The sequence below is a fragment of the Nanorana parkeri genome, unplaced genomic scaffold (genome assembly GCF_000935625.1).
Source record: "Nanorana parkeri isolate BGI_ZX_2015 unplaced genomic scaffold, ASM93562v1 scaffold315, whole genome shotgun sequence".
Taxonomy (NCBI): Eukaryota; Metazoa; Chordata; class Amphibia; order Anura; family Dicroglossidae; genus Nanorana; species Nanorana parkeri.
The window spans coordinates 348223-368289 of NW_017306583.1; the positions used below are offsets into that span (position 1 = coordinate 348223).

Genomic DNA, 20067 nt, shown 5'->3' on the forward strand with positions numbered 1-20067 from the left:
GGAGGGGTGACACCAAAATGACTCACATTCATTTTGGTGTCACCCCCCCTCTGAAAAGTCGGGCGCTCGGTCATGGACCGAATGCCAGACAGTATCAGGAAAGAGGAGGGGACCCGGCGGCATACCTTATCCCGCCGGGTGACTGTCCCCCCCTCTTGGTGATGGACGCCGGCAGGTATCAGCATACTGACACTCGTGATGTCATCGCGCACGTGCGTGGTGACGTCACGCGCATGCGCAGTGACGTCTCGGCGGGGTGACACACGGTTACCGCTCCGGGTGTCACCCAGCCTCGGGACGCCCCTGCCCCTAGCCACAACACAACTGCCCTGGGAACAATATCTGTTGACCGCAGACACTTTCAGCCCAAAACCAAGTGGTCAAAACCAATTGACCACCACTTAAAGGACACCACACCTGGGATGGGTCCCCAACCATTATTCCAATAAACCAGCCATCCAGACCACCTTCAAGGACCCCTAACCGCCAAAAGACTGTTGTGACAAGCCGCAAGGATCCAGTACCAGGAGGACAAAAGCAATGGGGTGGGTGGGAGGCTGTCTGCAACTTCTTCCATTGAAAACCTCCTCCACCTCCGCATGCACGCATCACCCTTATTAAGCCCCACCTTGACAAACCTTCTAATCCGGTAATCATCTTCTCCTTCTACTTTCCTCTGACTAAAACTTTTAACTGTTCTATGCCTAGCTCCCCTTCTCCCCCTGTCATGCTGTTCCTCCACACAATTCTTTTCTCTTTCTTGCGCTCCAGGCCTGTCTCTATTCAGAGCTGTCAGGTTCCTGGTTCACCTCCAGCCTGGCCGGAACCCCAGCTGTCACTCTTTTTTTCCTAATATGCTGGAGGATAATAAAAAGATAAATCACAGGCACTTATACTGGATGTGTTCACATTTTAGTGCTGACCTAAAAGATTGAAAACATTCCAGGAGTGCAGCTTTTAGAACCTTTTCTCGTGTGACATAATCAGAAAATACATTTTAGTAGCTGAAACTTAAGCTTTGGTTGCCTGAGATCAGTTAGGGAGCTTCACCATGTTAATATACAGTATAAGACCTGTTTGGCAGCCATAGCATCTTTAAGACATCACAGTGTGTCACACGACCCGTTATATGGATATGTAATTGGTTCATGGCTGAATTTCTGCAACTTCCGCTCCCTCTGCACCTAGTAAGCCCTTTACATTGCTGGTGGTTTTCAGCTTCCGTTCTGCCTAAAGCTAGCTTGCACGGAAGTTCCCTTTTTCTGTGACTTTGCACTCACAAGAGACAGAGCCCAGCCATGAGCAGAGGAGCGACCAAGGCTGCGGGCCGCACCCAGGAAAATGTCTCCTCTGTCCTTCTTGTGCCACAGGAGAACCAGAAGGTGTTCCAACTGCTGGGGAGAAAGTGCATGGTGAGATGGGTAGATGCTGGGCGTGGGCTGGTTCCTGTGCCATCATTTACGGGCCTACAAAGATGCTGATTAGGAACCAGTATCAGTTATGCAAAGAGATACATACATTCTAAAATAATTGAAAATGCAGGCTAATTGCTGTTCAATGGGGCTGGAAAAAAATCTCTTGGCCACTTGTCGTGAACTTATTTTTGTTTTGGATAGTGTGGGGAAGGGTTAGACATTTGATCAGATTTTTTACTACTGTGAGTGTCTCCACTGGGGAGATTGTACCAAACTACCTCTCACCGTGACAGGGAGTCAGAGGTACAGGAAGCAGTGGAATAACAATAGCCATAGCACAGCCAATGTGGCTGCTATGGGGCCTAGATTTAATCATACTTTTAATTAAGACAATTGCCAGTAGGGGGGGTCACATAAAACGTTTGCTACGGGGCCCCATGATCTTTATTTATACCCCTGACAGGAAGTGATGGGAAATCTCTCCTAATGGGACAAATAGATTCACAAAGACACATTTTATAGCAGAATAGAGAGGAGTTAAGTCGGGTATACATGGGTCTATTTTTTGTCGTTTAACCAGCGGGCTGAACAAAACAAAATAAAACAGATACCTCCATCAACACTTATAAGTGTTGATGGATGAATCACCTGCTGATTGCATTGTATTTTATCAGAATACTTGAACGGAACTAGCAGCTGATTGGCTGCCAGCTCTGTTCAGCCAAGAATTTCCCAACCTACTCCTTTAATCAGCTAATCAAGGGTTGCTGGGGTGAGGGTGCCAACAGCTGTACTCACTGTGCGAATGTCAGCCAGTACCATGTGTACCCTACTTTAGCATCTCAGTCACATTTTATTACAGAGTATGCCTTCTCTCCTGGTGACTCCCATTACCTGTTTTTCTGGTCCTGGTGTCACAAGGGTTTCACTGATAGTAGTCCAAAATCCACCGCACTCTAGATCCGAATCCCACTATGAAGGTGGGTGCTGGTGTGACCTGCGGATGACGCTGTGTATATCACAGTATATGAAGAAGTCAATCGCACTCCAAGGTCCAACGTGCACAATGCCTTTTATTGGGACGCTAAGCCATCATGGTAACACAGTGCAAAAAGCAACATTTCGGAACCAAGAATGGTCCCTTCGTCAAGCAAACACTGTCACTGTGTTTGCCTCATAAAGGGGCCATCCCAGTCCCGAAACGTTGCTTTTTGCACTGTGTCATCATGATTGCTTAGTTTCTCAATATAAGGGTTTCACTGAGACACCCAGTGGAGTCATAGACAGCAATAAAAATCTAATTTAAAAAAACTAGAATGAACAGATGTCTGTGAAGGTTCTCATTCATCCAGGTCATGGTATATCTGTAAAAAAATAAGTAAAAGGCAATTGGATTCGCTGTATTTTTCTTGAAGGCGTTTCACTGGTCATCCAACCAGCTTTCTCGATTCCGAATTGAGAAAGAAAAATACAGCAAGTTCAGTTGCCTTGACTTATTTTTTACAGATATAGAATGAACAGACTGCATCTAAGGCTGGGCACACACCTTACAACCATCGCAATACTTTTTTCTTGCGGTGGTTGTAAGGTCATTAAAAAATGTACGATCTGCCTATCGTGGACAGGCAGATCGTACTTGTGATGATCGCAATCCGCGCCCCCTGAGGGGCGGGCTTCCGATGACTGCAATGCCTAACGGGCAGTGTGCGCTTGCGCACACCGGCCCGTCCGGCTTTTATCTTACGGATATGCTACACACGCGCCGAACATCGTACGATGCTCGGCGGGTTTTCGAATATGTTCCTAAGATTAAAGTCATGCGACCAGGGGCGGACTGACAACACATGGGGCCCCCGGGCAATATAAGATTATGGGGCCCCCTTGTGCTCCGCCCATATTCAAGCCCCACCCACCCACAAGCTCCACCCACATATACATTGTTGTGTTACAGAATGAGTTCAAAATAACAGGTCTATTCACTAAAAGTTGAACTTAATTGCAGGGGAATTGGTAGAAGAATTATAAATCTAGACCAATATAGGGGAGTTGGAAAGTGAGCTATTTTGACCTAGATTCTTCAGTTCTGCCAATTATCCTGGGTACATTTCCAGAGAACTGGTAGAAGAATTGACAGGGGAACTGAATAATCTAGATCTTATATCAGAACCAATGCACAGCAGATCACAAACCAGAACCATTAAGTGGGCACTATTGGGGGGGGCAGCAGGGCCAGCGCAAGGATTTTTGCCCTACATCGGAATGACCAGTCAGCATATCTGCATTAAAGTGACACTAAACTCAGGAGATAAACCTTAAAAGCCAGAGGAAGCAGCACGGGGAGACCGGGAAAAAAAAACCCATTAAATCACTCACCTTGTCACAGACGTGCTGGTCTCCGTCTCTCTCTGCACTGTGAAGAGCACTGTGAAGCTGCTGCACGCTGGGTCCTCACGCCTGAGGCCCCCAGGGCAGCCCCGTTATTGCCTGTCAGGGCAGCCCGTTATTGCCTGTCAGGGCAGCCCATTATTGCCAGTACATCTTTAATCCGCCCGCTTGTCACTGTGTCCCGCGGCTACCGCTATCAGTCTCCCCACTGCGCGGGGGGGCCCTGCCGATCCCAGCAGGCAGCACGCGGGCGAACAAAATGGTAAAGTGTAATGGGAGAGCAGGGGGACACAGGCCCCCTACTGGCCACGGGCCCTCGGGCCATGCCCGACTGCCCGAATGGTCAGTCCGCCCCTGCATGCGACCTTACAGTAGTAGAGGTCGCACGGCTTCCACACACCTTACGATAATCGTACGATCGTGGGATTTCCCGCGATTATGGTACGATTATCGCAAGGTGTGTGGGCACCTTAATCCTAGAGGAGCTCACTCTCTATGGATTGCTATGCCGGCAAATATGCAATAATGAGTAAGATGCATATCTCTGGCAATAATACAGACTCTTAGCAAATATTTTTTTAAATGTATTAAAAAATATTGCTGACATATCCTCTTGAAGAGCCCTTTTTGTTTGAGACCAAGTTGTGGAGTTGCACATGTGATCTGGATCACAACACATTGCACATGCAGTTTTGAGATTGTATTGAGTTTAACTATAGGGGAGGTTGCATATTATGTTGGGGTTATCACTAGGCACTTTATTGTTTTTGTATATTTATGTATAAGTTTTTAGCGCAGTGACTTTGTCTTGAGATTGTAAAGAGTGACATTAGGCTTCACTTGTTTTCGCTGCTGCTTGCATTGAAAGGAAACACCAAAAGCGCGGCTTTTATACACAATTGAAATATTTTTTATATTTTTAATTTACACAATCTCTTCATTGTTAATGTATTTATTCTCAGACACTGGCAACAACTGTGGTACAATTATACCTAGCACGAAGCAATGACCAGTGGGTGAAGCACTGCTGTGGCGTTCTATGTCTTGTGAAGGACAGCCCCAAACGTTCCTACTTCATCCGGATATACAGTATCACGGTACGTTCTGCAGCCCAAAATTCATATTTAAAAGTGAGCATTTTTAGAGAATAAGGAAAACCCCCCCAAAAATAAAACAAACATTACACCTACAGAGAAATAATCTGCTTGTTTTAAATAAATTCAGAAGCTTCAAGGAACTTTTTATCTTCAAATTATAGATTTTTTTCTACATTTCCCCTGTAAAAGTTCCAAATTCCAGTGTCTTTTCTATCTTTCTTCTGTGAATTTGGGCACCATAAATGATGCTCATTTCAATTGTCCTGGGATATGACACCAGGTTGCTCACTGGATAAAACAGAATACTTTGTAGAGAGCCCATAGGAAATTACCTACATCCAGGAGCAACACAACTGAACAATTCTGCTTGACACATTTTGTGTGGACCCTTTCATTAAATTATTATCTACTCAAGGCGGCTAGTGCTTCCTTCCTGTTTCAGTTTCCTTCTCAGTACATTTGTTACCAAAAACCAAAATGTATTTTTACATAACTTGTACTTCCAAGTCATATTGAAACATTTAACCAATGTCCACTACAGGGATCCCAACCTGAAAAAAGCAATTTCAGGGAGGTGCCCTTTTCATTTCAGGGAGGTGCCCAGCATAGGATTGCTATCTGCTGGTTCTTGCATAGGAATGAATAGCTAGATTGTTATTGGCTATCTCAATTTGCAGTATCCAATAGCAAGCTGGCTATTGCACCCGCCCTCTGCTGCTGTCAATCACTAGAAGAGGACCTGATGGAGAACTTTAGGTCCCCCCCTGCTGATTGGCAGCAGCAGTGGGCGGGTGCAATAGCTAGTCTGCAATAGGCTATTGCAAAGTGAAATAGCCAATACGCAATATAGCTTTGCATTCCTATGCTGTTTTTTTTTTTTTGTCTCTGACTGACGGCGGTCGGCGGCTCCGATGTCAGAAAGAAAAACACAAAACAGATCGCAGGGAAGGGTTTACTCTGCTAGATAAAGCAGCGTAAACCTTTTCAGGAGAAAATGTTTCTCTCCCGGGTGGCCGGGAGCCGCTATCTAATAGCGGGAGACTCCCGGAGCGTCCGGGAGAGTTGGGATGTCTGCCACTATGTAGATCAAGTGCTTATAATGCAGTGCAATGAGCTGAAAATATAAACAGTGAAGTTGTATGACATAATTAAAGCGTTATATTATTTCACATAGGCTTCTTACCTTGGATAGCACTCCTTCTCATGGGTCAGATCAGGAAAGTTCAGACATGACATGTAGATACATGCTTGGGAAATTTCGTGACTCAATGAGCATGACATTCGGCTGAGAAGGGGAGGAAATGGACAGGCTAGGGGGAACATGTGGCAACTAGAAGGCCAGATATTTGTAGCAAGAGTATTGGTTAGCTAGAGTGTACTGGTCAATTCCAGACAGTTCCCACATACTGTATGCACATGTAATTATTATCAGGAAATGTAGGACTAGTTAGGAGGGATAGAATAACTGTTATGGTGACACCCCTGGCAGGTGGTACGGGCTTACCCGAGGCGTGGAGTATAAGCACTAACTGGTTTTCACCAGAGCTTCTGATGGTGGAGAAGGGTTTCCTTGCTTGATGGTGCCAGGTCACGCCTCCCAGGATTGCCCCACCAAGGTATAAGCAGGACAGGAGGACTCCAATGAGGAGACAGTAATTTGGAGAGTGATCAGGAAAAGGTAGAGATTCCCTTCAGGGCACTCTGGATTTTCTCATCCAGATTCTATGTCTATCATTGGTCCGACTGGCCTATATTCTGTGAGGGCCATTAGAAGTAATGGCAGGGCCCCTGTGAATACCATTAAAGGTACTGGTAGGTCTTCTGGAAGTCTTATTTGCAAGAACTTGCGCTAATGGAGAATAAAATATTAAATGGATAAATATAAACCCAGAACCAAAAAATATATATACACAAACAATTCTTATGATTTTAAAAGGTTATTCTAGAAGAGTACGGGAAGCTGCTGGACTAAGGCACTCGGCCACTATAGTACAGGATGTGTTTAAATGGTACAGCGCTAGCTGTCCTTCGTTGATGGATATATGAGAAATCAAAACGTTAAGATCAAAGGTTTGGAGCATACAATTGAAAAAGTATATAAACTGTAAAGGATGTATCTCAAAAAAATCAATGACATCTATATAAATACAGTGTGAAAAAACCCGTGTGTAAAGGATATTAGTCCAATGTGAAATATCAAACAAAACTGTTCAGTTATTTGTAAAAAATTTACAAAATATGTATATGAAAAATATAAAATATTATTAAACCTGTGGTAAAATTACGAAAATATGTGTCATGTGTGAATAAATAATTATAAAAGGTTTCCCAACAATAAATACAACACTCAATGTGCAACTAATTTGTAATTAATAAACATATATATATATATGTGTGTATGTGAGTAGTCCAAAATGACTAAGTCTTTTAAAGTCTTTAAAACTCCATAAATATAAAGCCAACTTCCACAGTGAAAATCCAGTGCGTTTTCCAATTAAGTGATGTGTCCAATAAAAATCCAGAAAGGAACGAGGAAAAAAACGAGGAAAAAAATCCCCTCAAGGGAATGCACTCACCGGATCAAATGATGTTAAACAACCGTTTGTTTCATCAAGGTAAGCCGGAGCTGTGTCTTTGCTTCTCCTGCTCAGTGGAACTCCAGAGAGGGAAGGGATCTAAATAAACCTGGAATTTATTACGCTATGAGCGTACGTTTTATTTTTCTTGCTTGATTGGATATCCTACCGGGGGGACTTCTAAAAGTGAAGATCCTTCGTTTAACATCCCGGAGAAACGGGAGTCCCTTCCCTCTCTTCACTATATGGTAGTGGTTAACTATCTTGAGATACGAGGCCTCAAGTAAATACAGTCCCGGACATCACCAAAGGGCCACACATAATTTTTAATGACTGCAATGCTAAAGAAAGCTGCCATAGACTTCATGCCTACAAAAGGAGATGATCAATGACTATGGTCATGTTACAGGAGATGGTCAGAGACTGTAGACATGCTAGAGGAGATGGTCGGGGACTGCGAACATGCTATAGAGGTTCACAAATATTATTGAGCCCCCAAAGAGCAAGACACCATACCCCTAATATACCAATTCTACAACAAAATACGGGGCTTTTAAGGCATCGATCAAAGAATGAAAAAGACAAGTTTACATAGTATCAATATAGTTATTATAGGACCATAGATCCACCCCAGCTGCAAACATCACATGCTGGTACTTTGCAGGCAGTGTGTTGAGATACGGCGTGCAGGTGGAATATAAATTATAATGATTGAAGAGACTGAATATATTGTTATAAAGATATGGAAGCGTAAATATTTTATCGAGCCAGTTCAAAACATAAGTAATGGAGGAGGTCCAGTGAGGTGTTATGCCAAGGAATAAGTACGACTATAGCATACAGGAAGTTGTTTTTTTTTGCATTTTTTAAAATTAATAAATATATTGATACTATGTAAACTTGTCTTTTTCATCCCTGAGTTTGATGCCTTAAAAGCTGTTGGAGGCTGGGGATATACTTTAGGAGATATTAATAGGCTGGAGTTACATAACATGAGACTGCTAGAAATCACTGGCATTAATGCTCCTTTACAAACAATGCTTCTACATTGTTCCTCCCTACAGCCCTTTAGTACATAAAAGTACTAAAGTAAAAGTACACCCCTGACAGTATATAAAAAATGAAAGAAATAAACAAAAAAATGTAACAATTTGAAGCAATAATAAAGAATATTTTATCTTTAGCACCTTGGTATGGAAAACACAAACTATTGCATTTTGGGACTCCAAGGGCCCCACAAAAACTGCCGAAGCGCTGCAGGTTGGGTACCAGGGATGTATAGGCAGTCCTGTATCTGAGCAGCTGTTACAGTGTTGGATGTTTCTAGACTGTGATTACAGCTTCACCAGGTTAACATTTTGTATTGCAGGAAGAGAAGCTGATTTGGGAACAGGAAGTATACCAGCAGCTCGCCTACAACAATCCTAGACCATATTTCCACACTTTTCCAGCAGATGTGAGTTTTAAAAGATTCCCTGTAATGACTGATGCGACGTCTTAGCTAAGTATGACCTGTGTCAAGTATGCCACCATATGGAGGAGAGGGATACACACATTTGTATTATTATTATTTTATGATATGAGATGCACTTGGTATGAAGCAGCCAAATTGAGACCCTCAATTAGTCCACATTCACCCCACCCCCTTTGACACCTCATTCAATCTGCTTTGTAAAACTGCCTCAACACCCTGGAGCCTTGGCTGTAGAAACCAAACTAAAGTCCTTAGATGCCATAGTGGTTGGTCATGTGACCACTGCTTGATCATGTTATGCAGAAGGGAGGGATAAGTCAATAAACTCTAACCCTTCCCTTCCGTAGAGGTCTCATAACCAAATAACTAGGTATTTATTCACGTATAGAGCAGTGCTTTCTGCATTAAAAGTAAACATTTCATGCCTTCAGTTTGCTTTCTTTTACCAGTGTTCCAGAAATAATTGCCAAATGTGAACGATTTAGCTAATATCTGTGACGGTTCTCACTCATACAGGTCATGGTATATCTGTAAAAAATAAATCAAAGCAACTGGACTTGCTGTATTTTTCTTGAAGACGTTTCACTAGTCATCTGACTAGCTTTCTCAAGTCAGAATTGAGAAAGCTAGTCGGATGATTAGCGAAACGTCTTCATGAAAAATACAGCAAGTCCAATTGCCTTGATTTATTTTTTTACAGATATTTAGCTTATAGACGACTCACTACTGCAAAATCAGTGGACAGAAACTCTGCTCCAGTCTGTCCGCGGAGACATTATTACTCCTCGTTGGGTGCCACCATCTCACCTCCTCCACAAGAGAAGGTGTAGCCAGGCTTTTAACTGCACTCCGCAAGCCAAAGACATCACTATGGTGGCAACCCTGGTGCCCTTTAAAATATAAAATAAAAGCAAACCCTGCAAAAACATCATTAATACTGTCCTGTCTGCCGATCTTCAAGAGCTATGGTCTCCAGCAAAATCTTCATATCTGACACACTTCTAGTATTACAATCCTGGTTCTGCGACGTGGGCCGAGTTTCCATTTACTCACCCCGATGTCACTATAGGACACAGTCTCCCTGTAGAGGGGGAGACTGGAGTAGATGCTGTAATGCAGGGGTAGGCAACCTTGGCACTCCAGCTGTACTGAAACTATGAATCCCTTTATGCCTCTAGGAGTCATTCCCGTGATTCTTGCAATGCCTCTGGGGACTTGTAGTTCTACAACAGCTGGAGCGCTGAGGTCGCCTACCCCTGCTGTAATGTGTAGTCAATTCACATTTTGCATTCTATTTGCAGGAATGCCAGGCTGGTCTAAGTTTTGCAAATGAAGAAGAAGCTAGCACATTTCACTCTGTTGTCGAAGAGAAGTTACAGAAGAAGCACCACAGACAAGGTACACAGATATGACAATGAGCTGTAATTGAGGTGTGAGGGCAGACAATTTATAAACCGTTTTAATCTGGGAGAATAAAATGGGCTCACTGTTAAAGTGAAAAATCTACTGTTAGGCCTATTTCTTTTTCATTTACCCTCCTACACTTTTCTAAATCCCTTTATTGTACAGATCTGGCTCTGCCTATTTTTCTCATGTAATGTGTGACAACAGGTATTATGTTTTCATTTACTGTCATTAACTGTTAAAAAAGAACAGAACTCTGGAAGCGATGTCCAAAAAAAAGACAAGCAGAGGGCAAATAACTAGTCACCAGTATTGTCTGTGGTTTCTATAAACTTTCCTTCTTTACTGACCTACTATGCCATGTTCTGCACTATGCCTCTGCATAGAGGTGGCCATCTTGGTAGAGGCAGGGATTTGCTTCCTCATATCAGACCCTCCAGCAAGGACAACAGTGAGCAGCATAGTAATTACATTACCAAATCTCACTCTAAATCTCCTGAGACTTGCAGTAGTGCCTTAGATCTCATACTGCAGATGTACAGCTATGAGGCTACAGGGCAGGAGTGCCAAGGCACACTCACTGCTATTTTTTACATTATTTTCAGACCAAGTTTTTTTAGGGTGCTTCTTAACATTTCTAAATTGTCCTTATAATATGGCTAATCTCTGCTTTTTGAGTTCAGTTCCGTTTCAACGTAAAACCCCAATTTCCTGAATAGCATAAGACCTCATTTGTTAATTTATCAGCACTCTTCTCATTGTGTTTTGAACATTGCTGTTTGAAAAGTTTTCTTTACATGAAATGAGCTGTACAAAGCAACCCTGAAAAGTATATTATTTTGGCCATTCTACTTGCAGACAAACGCCAGAATCTGCCACCACCTCCTCCAGTGTCAGATGGTAAGTTTGTGGCATGTAAGCAATGTAAGCATTGGTTTCTGTCTGTCTAGATGTCAGGCTAGATCCTAACTAATTCCATCTCTGCTACTTTTAGAAAGAAGAAGTACCTTACCCCTACCGCCGCCCCCTGGACCACTCTCCAATGGTATGTTCCAAAAACATATATAATACGCCAGTGTAGTCATCAATGACGGAAATGTTGCGTGATAAAAAAATGTGCTTTTGATCTGCTGAACGAGGCTGATCAAAGCATTGTGCATTTCAAAATCCGCCTCTTTGTTAGGGGCAGATAGGAAAACAAATCAGACTTATGGCCTTTAAGGGCCATCCAGGAAAGGAAAAACTGAGCTTGCAGAAAGTCACCATTTAGATAAAGCAACAGAGTGCTCTGAATTCTGTTACAGTGTAATTATTAAAGGCCAAGTCAACCTAATAGTGATATTTTAGTTACAGGTAGAGCTTGGTAGAATAAATCACCCCCGGCTTCTTATAAGTCCTGAATTCTAAAACCTTAGGATCTCCCTACTATAATGATCAACTCTGACCACCTGGAAGTTTTGGGTCATTTCTCCATCTTTGTGTGTTCCAGCTCCTTCTGTTAAATTCTCTATCATATAAAATAAATAACAAATCCAACAGGGATGGTGGGAGGCCCTCTTAATGCCCACGGTAGGTATGCTGAGTTAGAGACCCAAATGCAAAGATGTCACAAAAGCTAACCATACACTATACAATATGATTGCACAAGCTCCTTCATCCCTACCATTCATCTCTACCATTGTACAAGCTCCTTCATCTCTACCTTTACCTATGTAGTGCAAAAACCCGCCTGACTGTAAACAGGTTGAATGGATAGTTTAGGGGTGTCCTCATATTACATAGTTTTGGTAAGTCTAAAGGAGCTTGTACAGAGATTGTACCATTAGGCTATATATTGTATGGCCAGCTTAGTAGAGTCCCAGAGAAATAAAAGAAACTCTCAGATTCCTTGTTAGTATTTTCCACAACTCTCTTCTTTTATATATGACAATTTTGCTTTCAGTGGAAAAACCCATGGACTGTGTGGCATTCTACTTTATACATGACAATAAAATGCCTTTTATCCCAGGTCCTCCAAGTCCTATGCACCAAATGCCCCCTCCCAGCATGCCTGCCATCAACATCCAAAATCCAGACATCACTTCTGCCAGGTATCGGGCCCTGCCTACTCCCTCTGACAAGTCCAAAAACAAAAAGGGCAAGAAGAAGTTCTCCAAAGCCGATATTGGTGCACCTAGTGGCTTCAAGTAAGTATACGTAAAGGATTACTAATGTTATACGTTTTACACCTGCAGGGTCTGATCATAAGAACATATAAGGCTCAGTGGTCAGGTCTAAATACCTTAAGGCTTATTATGGTCACATTTGTTTTTTGTGAAAAAAACACAACAGGGTTTTAACTTATTTCTATCTTCCCCTCTATTTCTATCCCGCATACCACTATCATAGGAACAGGGAGTGAATATAAGTGTACCTAACAGGTAATAGACAGCAATAAAAATTTGCCAACTGTTCTAACCCACCACCATTCTATCCAAAGCTAAAGAAACATTGGACTGGAATTACACTTTTACAAGAAAAGGACGTTTGCCAAATTTGTGGTGACACTGTGTCTCAACAATAGGACTCCCTTAAGAAAGCATAACTCAATGGGTGTACTTTGCATGTTCAGAATATTGTTATGCCCCATAAAAAATATTTAATGTCACAATTTTCTGTCTTTTCTGTGTCACTGTTTGTTGTTTACAGGCATGTGAGCCATGTTGGCTGGGATCCCAATAACGGTTTTGATGTAAGTATATAGCAATATAGACCTCCATACAAACAAGCAGAGCCCCGAGTAGGATTTCCCCTGAAATGTCCAGACAGGAAGTAAGGGGAAATCTTCCAAATGCTGGCACAGATTGCTAATAAAATGCTAACATAGTTTCTTAATCTTCCTACACTACTCAAAACAAAAAATATTTTTGGGCTTGAGTTGAGTTTAACATCATATTATATACCGTATTTTGCGGTCTATAAGATGCTCCGGACGATAGGACGCATGGCTTCTGTGACAGAAATTCTATGACAGAAATTCTGTCACAGAAGCTGCAGTTAGTGACTGCTGAGACAGGTGGCGCTGTCTCAGTAATCAAACAGAGCAGACGAAGAACGACGTTCTTCGTCTGCTCAATGGGCTCTATGGTGAGCTCCTATGGGGGACCGTGACGGGTCACGGTCCCCCAGAGGAACGGGGGACCCAGAAAACCACGGCGGGGGGCGGACATGACCGCCGATGCCCCCGCTGCACGATTTAATACAAGGGATCTATTTAGATCCCTTGTATTAAACGAACAGCGGCTCCCACTGTACATTCAGCTCTGCTTGTCAGGAGCAGGGCTGAATGTACAAAAATAAACTACTCGCCCGGTGCCCGAAACTGCATGTCCCGGCGTCAGGCGATAGGTATTCTCTCCATAAGACGCAGGCACATTTCCCCCCTCCTTTTGGGGGAAAAAAGTGCGTCTTATGGAGCGAAAAATACGGTAGTTAATTCTTAAAAATGCATTCAAGTACCTGAACTATTAACAAAAATGTAGGCTATTTGTGTAGCATTCGGCTGTAGATCCTCAAATCATCTCTGAATTCATGTTGACACTCTGCTTCCTTCTGGAGGGTGGCTACTTTTGTTCCACATGGTCCCTGTGTGTGTTGTAGTGTGTGTGTTGTAAAATAGCCACCCCTCCAAGCTTGCTCCTGTGATGGACTACAATCCAGGGACGTGCAGTCAGGGGAGGCAGGTGAGGCAGAGCCTCACTTAGTATTATGTAAGAAAAAGCTTTCAGCTTCAAATCTGAAGCTGACAGCTTTTTCTCCATTCAGATCGGCTTCTAGCAGGTTACACAGCAGGGAAATCCTCACCCTGTGTAACCTGTCATGGACAGAGCGCTGCCTGTTAATTACAGGCAGCGCTGCATCCGGCTTTTGACAGGTAGATTCGAGATTTGAAGATCTACAGCTGAGTGATACACAAACAAGATACATTTTTGTTAATAGTTAAGTGACTTGAATGCATTTTTAAAAAGTACCTCCTGAGTTTAATGTCACATTAAGCATACAGTTTCTCTAGCAATCCTTCAAAGAATCACATATACTTCTACTTCCAGGTGAATGCTCTGGACCCAGAACTGCGAAACCTCTTCTCTCAAGCAGGAATCAGTGATGCTCAACTGGAGGATGCAGAAACATCCAAATTGATCTATGACTTTATTGAGTCGCATGGAGGAGTAGAAGCTGTGAAACAGGAGATGAGGATGGGAGGTGAGATTGAAATATTGGTATGGAGGCCAAATGAAATAATGCTAGGGCATAGTTCCCAAGTGTCATCCATTGCAGGGATGGTCCCTATTTGTAATTGAATCCCTGAGACCTTCTCAGGGTCAGGCTGTCCCAGAGTTTGTGTGCCACAGGGCCAGACTGATGCAGAGGCTGGGTCCCAGAATGTGTTATACTTACTTGTTCTGTTCTAAGGAGACTCTGCTGTGCTACTATCTAAATGACAACATAACTTAACACTGGTTATATTAGAAAACGTATCACCCCACTGTTGAAGAATATATGGGTCAGCATATGTCAAGGCAATATAAAACAGAAAAATAAACAGTACATCTCTGCAATACATGTACATTTCCATATGTTTTATTCTTTTACAGACCCTGCAAGTACAGAAAAATACCTGCTGATTTGCATTCAGCTTTTAATTTCCTATTGTGGGCTGACAGCACACAGCATTTTTGTGGATTGCATGGTGTAAGCTCTGCCCAGCGTTTGTTTGCTTAACTATTAAGCCACTCCCACTGTCTTCATATCCAAAACATTAAAGTATTAACTGGCTTGTGTGGTTAATACTTAAAAAGTAAATAAACAGCTTTGGGGTCTTAGTCTTTGCTGAAACCTGCTACCTCCTGCACTTCCTAGGCAAGAAGTGAACTATAAGAGCTGTAAATCTTTCAAGTAACATATGCCTTATCCTTGAAGGTAAAGCATGAACATCCACTGCAGTGACCAATTACACATTAGAAAAGAATGCCAATATTTTTAGGAGAGACTGGCTCAAGAAGCTACTTAACATACCAATTACATATTCACTGCTCTAACAGCTAAAACTCCTTCAGATTTGATCAGATCAGTTATGTAAGTGAAATGCTAGGGATGCCAAATAAAAAAAAACAATAGGCTTTCCTGTTCTCTATTACACTTCCCCAATCTTCTGACATATTAACAGGGTGACACAGGCAGTAAATCTATCAAGGTGTTTGAAATGAGAGGTTTATACATCTTTAGAGACTACTGACAATGTTCTTTCTCTGCAGATACTCTCCCTCCACCTCCACCCTCCCGCAATGCCCCACTGCCACCTCCACCATCGCAAGGAAGGAGTAGAGCTGGTCCCTTGCCTCCCCCACCAACCAGATCCAATGTTCCCCCACCACCTCCTCCATCTCGTATCACTTCTCCTCCTCCTCCTTCTGGCTCACCGAGAGCACCTCCACCACCTAGAGGGAGTCCCGCTCCCGGTCCACCTCCTCCCCCTCCTCCACCACCTCCACCAGTAATGCCACAGCCACAGATCAGTGGTGGTCCTCCACCGCCGCCACCACCTACTGTAGGAAGTCCAGTTACACCACCCTCCACTCCAACTGGTAGAGGGGCTCTTTTGGACCAGATAAGACAGGGGAAGATGCTGAACAAGGTAAGCAGATGACTTTCACTGAGATACATTGCTTGGATTGTTTATCCAGTAACATTAGAAACACATCTACATTGCATTATAACGTACTTCCTGAATCTGCAAATATTTACAGACCTAAAAAACACTTCCCAATATTATCTGACCACTAGACATGAAAATATTACAATTTTACCACATTCAGTACAAAGAACACAACATGACCAGATCACTGGATACAGTGGAGGATTATAGTAAGGGTAGCGTCAGTGGCTGCTTGGGGCCCCAAACTCCAGTGGAGCCCATATAGGCATACTACCCCTCAGTGCTTTATACGCTAAGTGCAAGCCTTTCAATTTGTTTCAGAATGATGTCACCATTAGCAGACTTCATAAGTCTTCCTATAAGATAATTTAACAGCAATACAGAATACACATTCACATTCCTTGTAGCTGGAAGCCTAACTTCAAAATTATCTGCCAACATTGCATGTGTAATTTACAAATGAATTGTGAGACTATTACTGATTAAAGAACTTTCTTTTGTACAAAAGTTGGTCCACAAGTCTAGTAAGCCCACTTTTTTGTTTTTGCATCTTCGCCCAGTGAATATTTCTGAATGTTTGTTTCTGCTAATAGCAAATTACATGTTCTTAATATAATTTATTTTCAGGTCAAATGTATTGTGTTGAAATACTGCATTATATCCACTAGATGGAGCTGAGGAGCATAGGAAAACAGTATTTACTTACTATGCTCCAATTCGTAGCCACATAGCAATACATTTGGCTTGAACAAAAAATACGTTAAGAACATTCATTTTTTCATTCTTTAAAAAAAAAATATTAAGAACATTCATCAATGTTTCCAGGGATAAGGGCCCTAAAAATTGTTTATAAATAGACCCTTTAGCATTGCCCTTTATTTTGGATACAGTGGATTATGAGATATACATGTGTGTGAAATTATACAGGATTTATATAGCGCCATCAATTTGCTCAGCACTTTACAAAATAGTGGAGACAGTACAGTTACAATACAATTTACAATACAATACAGTTTCAGTACAATAGGGTTGGGAGTGTGAAATGGCTTAAAAGACATGGAAGATACATGTTTTTCAGCCAAATCACTAGTAAACTAAACAGAAGTTATATATGGAGCTGTCTCTCATGCCCTCTCTCTCTCCTTTACAATACCAGGTAACAGAACCGACGGAGGTCCCGTCCTCTCCTCTTTCGCAGTCTAGTTCTGAGGGCTTAGTAGGTGCTCTCATGCACGTCATGCAGAAAAGAAGCAAAGTGATCCATTCTTCCGGTAAGGCTTACTTACTTTGTAGTAGATAGGAGAGGTCAGTGAGGACATCCTCCCTTGATAGAGGTCTTTTTTTTTACTCAGTCACTCAGTTGTACAGTACAATTTACTGTGCTTACATATGGGATTCCATACCATCAATCCAGTACAAAAAATCAGATGATATTGTATTGAGCAATAGCTCGATGCGTTACCATTATATTTTACACAATGCTCTTCATGGTAGTTGGGAACAATTTACAAAATATTTTACATACAATCAACACTTGACTGTACACTTTATAAGACCATGTACATAGCTGTGAAAGTTACCAGAAAAACCATTAGAATACTTACCAGGAAAAAGTGCAAGTGCGACCTGAATGCCACTTTTGTGTCGAGACATTACAAAGTATGGGGATTGTCCTGCAGAAAGGGCATCCTGCGTTCTGAGACTGCTGCGGCAAGAACCTACATATTCTTGTGGCAGAAATCCCGTGTCCCTGTTCAGATGCAGCTTCTGTGCTTGTTCAATTCAATGACAGGGAGGCAGTAGCCGCATCTGTCAGATGCAGTCCACATGTATTCGTACACGGTACGATTACCTGCGGTTTCGGATAGATGATTGTTCCTAGACGTAGGATAGATGCCATTGACAATCATCTATCCCAAACCGCATGTAACCGTACCATGTATGATTGCATGTGAACTGCCGCTGCCAAACAGAGACACTTCAAATCTTTTGCAGTATGTGACAAGGCTGCATGAAAATATCTTACAGTGTAAAATTAATTGTAATAACACGCTGTAACATGTGCAGTCAAAAAAACCAAAAACCTGTTCTATGTTACTCCACATCCTCCAGAGTCTCAAAATTTTATATTCAATTATCAGGTTTGATTCCTATGGGGAAACAGAAGCCTCTTTGAAAGAAGTGAAAAGGTGTGTCTCCAACCTTTTTTTTTAATAGTGTGAGGAAGAATTACAAGCATCTGCCAGTTTGTCATGCTACATGAGGCCTGCTGGATAGATTCCCCATATATCCTTTCCTTGTGACAATGTTATCACTGGGACAGGAAGTAACAGGAAATCTCCAGCAGGCACACAAGGAGCAATAAAATATTATTTTAGGAGACGTGCTTTGGGCTGATTAAAATCTTGATTGTTTGGAAAATAAATATACAGGAAAAAGGCAACATGTTCGGGTTTTCCAAATAAACATGATTTTTACCAACCTGAAGCATTTAAAGATTTTTCTTTAACAGCCCTCTTCACCTACTGCAACAAATGTACCTTGAAGGGACTTACCAGGTTCCCTCCATAGGTCAAGCATCCACAATGCAAAATGTCCAGCACTACCTTACACTTACAGGTTTTTACTGTTGTCTGTGTCCTCTTTGGAGATTTACCTTCCTTTCCTGGTAACATTGGACAGGAAATAAGGAGAAATCTCTACAACAAGGTTTTAGAGAGCAGTAAAAACCTGACAAAGCTCTTCTACCAAAAGATAAAGCTCTGGCTGGACTATTAAGATGTTAAATTGTCTAATTAGCATTTGACTGCTTTACCTTTCCACACCCATATTTATTTAAAATTTTCTTTGCACTTTCTGTATCCTCAGATGACGATGAGGATGATCCAGGCGAGGACGATGATGATGACGAATGGGACGACTGAGTCTATGACAGGCCATCACTGAACCACCTGCTTTATAACTATGGCACAATGAGTTATATTATAGCTTGAGTTTCCTTCTCTAGTGACTATAAATATATGTTTGTAGATTTTGTACTAAGTAACTTGAAGTAAATCTCAGAGATTCATGGTTTATAATGTTTTCTAATAAATGGAAATAAAAAAAGATTAACTAATAACGGCTCACATAAATAGTTTATGTCAAATTTTCAGTAACATGGTAAAGTTGAACAGAATCCTGAACTCAGTCACATTCATCTTATTCTAAACGCTGCCTACATATTGGAGAATGTCAAAGGGGGTCTGTAACTCACCTTCCCTGGCACTCTCCATTGGCCTGACAACAGACAGTCGCAAGAATCTCATAATTGGTTTTACTGTAAACTTCCGGTTATCTGGCACCCACGGGGATCAATAGGTGTCGGATAAATGTAGTTTCTGGTTGCTCGAGAGTTAATAGTAACTCTTAAGCAACCATCCAGCGCAGCACCCCACTTCCCAACGCAGCGTCATTTACCTGCCGGCTGGCTTCCACAGCCAAAAGGTGAATGTAAGCAGCCAGGAGCAATAGCCAGATTGCTATTGGCTATTTCAAATTGCAATAGGGTGTAGCTGAACGTTCGGCTAATCCTTTGGCTTGCTTCGGCTGCAGAAATCTTTCGGTTCAGCTAAACCGAAGGGCTGCTGTACGCGCTATTCTCCATAGCGCGTACAGCAGCTGAAGGAAGCAGCCTAGCCAAACGCACATGCATCGGCTCAACAAAGCTGAACACACAGCTGGAGCAGGGAGAAACGTCGGCCGAAGTGGACTGAATGCCTGCAGGTTGTTAAAAAACATAATATATAAAAGAACAGCGCAGGGTTCCCCTCCCCAATTCCTACCAAACCCTTTAGGTCTGGTAAGAATGTTGGGGGGACCCCGATGTAAAAAAATTAAATAAAAAGAGTGTTTTTCCCCCAAAAATCATACATTATTCAACCTCAAATACTATGTAACTATGTAATATATTACGTGAATGACACACCTTGAAAAAGTCCTTTAATTGAACAAAAAACAAAAGTCAGTTTCTGACAATTCC

The 20067-nt window shown here is 42.2% G+C and overlaps 1 protein-coding gene across 1 annotated transcript; it reads left to right on the plus strand.

Annotated features, from left to right (window-relative positions):
• The first annotated feature begins 1274 nt into the window (after positions 1–1274).
• WAS (Wiskott-Aldrich syndrome) lies at positions 1275–18970 on the plus strand. Its single transcript, XM_018558006.1, has 12 exons — positions 1275–1412; positions 4763–4897; positions 8843–8929; positions 10249–10345; positions 11210–11251; positions 11346–11396; positions 12360–12537; positions 13040–13082; positions 14440–14593; positions 15646–16025; positions 17203–17317; positions 18915–18970. The coding sequence occupies exons 1-12, from the start codon at positions 1299–1301 to the stop codon at positions 18968–18970; spliced, it is 1452 nt and encodes a 483-aa protein (XP_018413508.1). The 5' UTR covers positions 1275–1298.
• The last annotated feature ends 1097 nt before the right edge of the window (positions 18971–20067 follow it).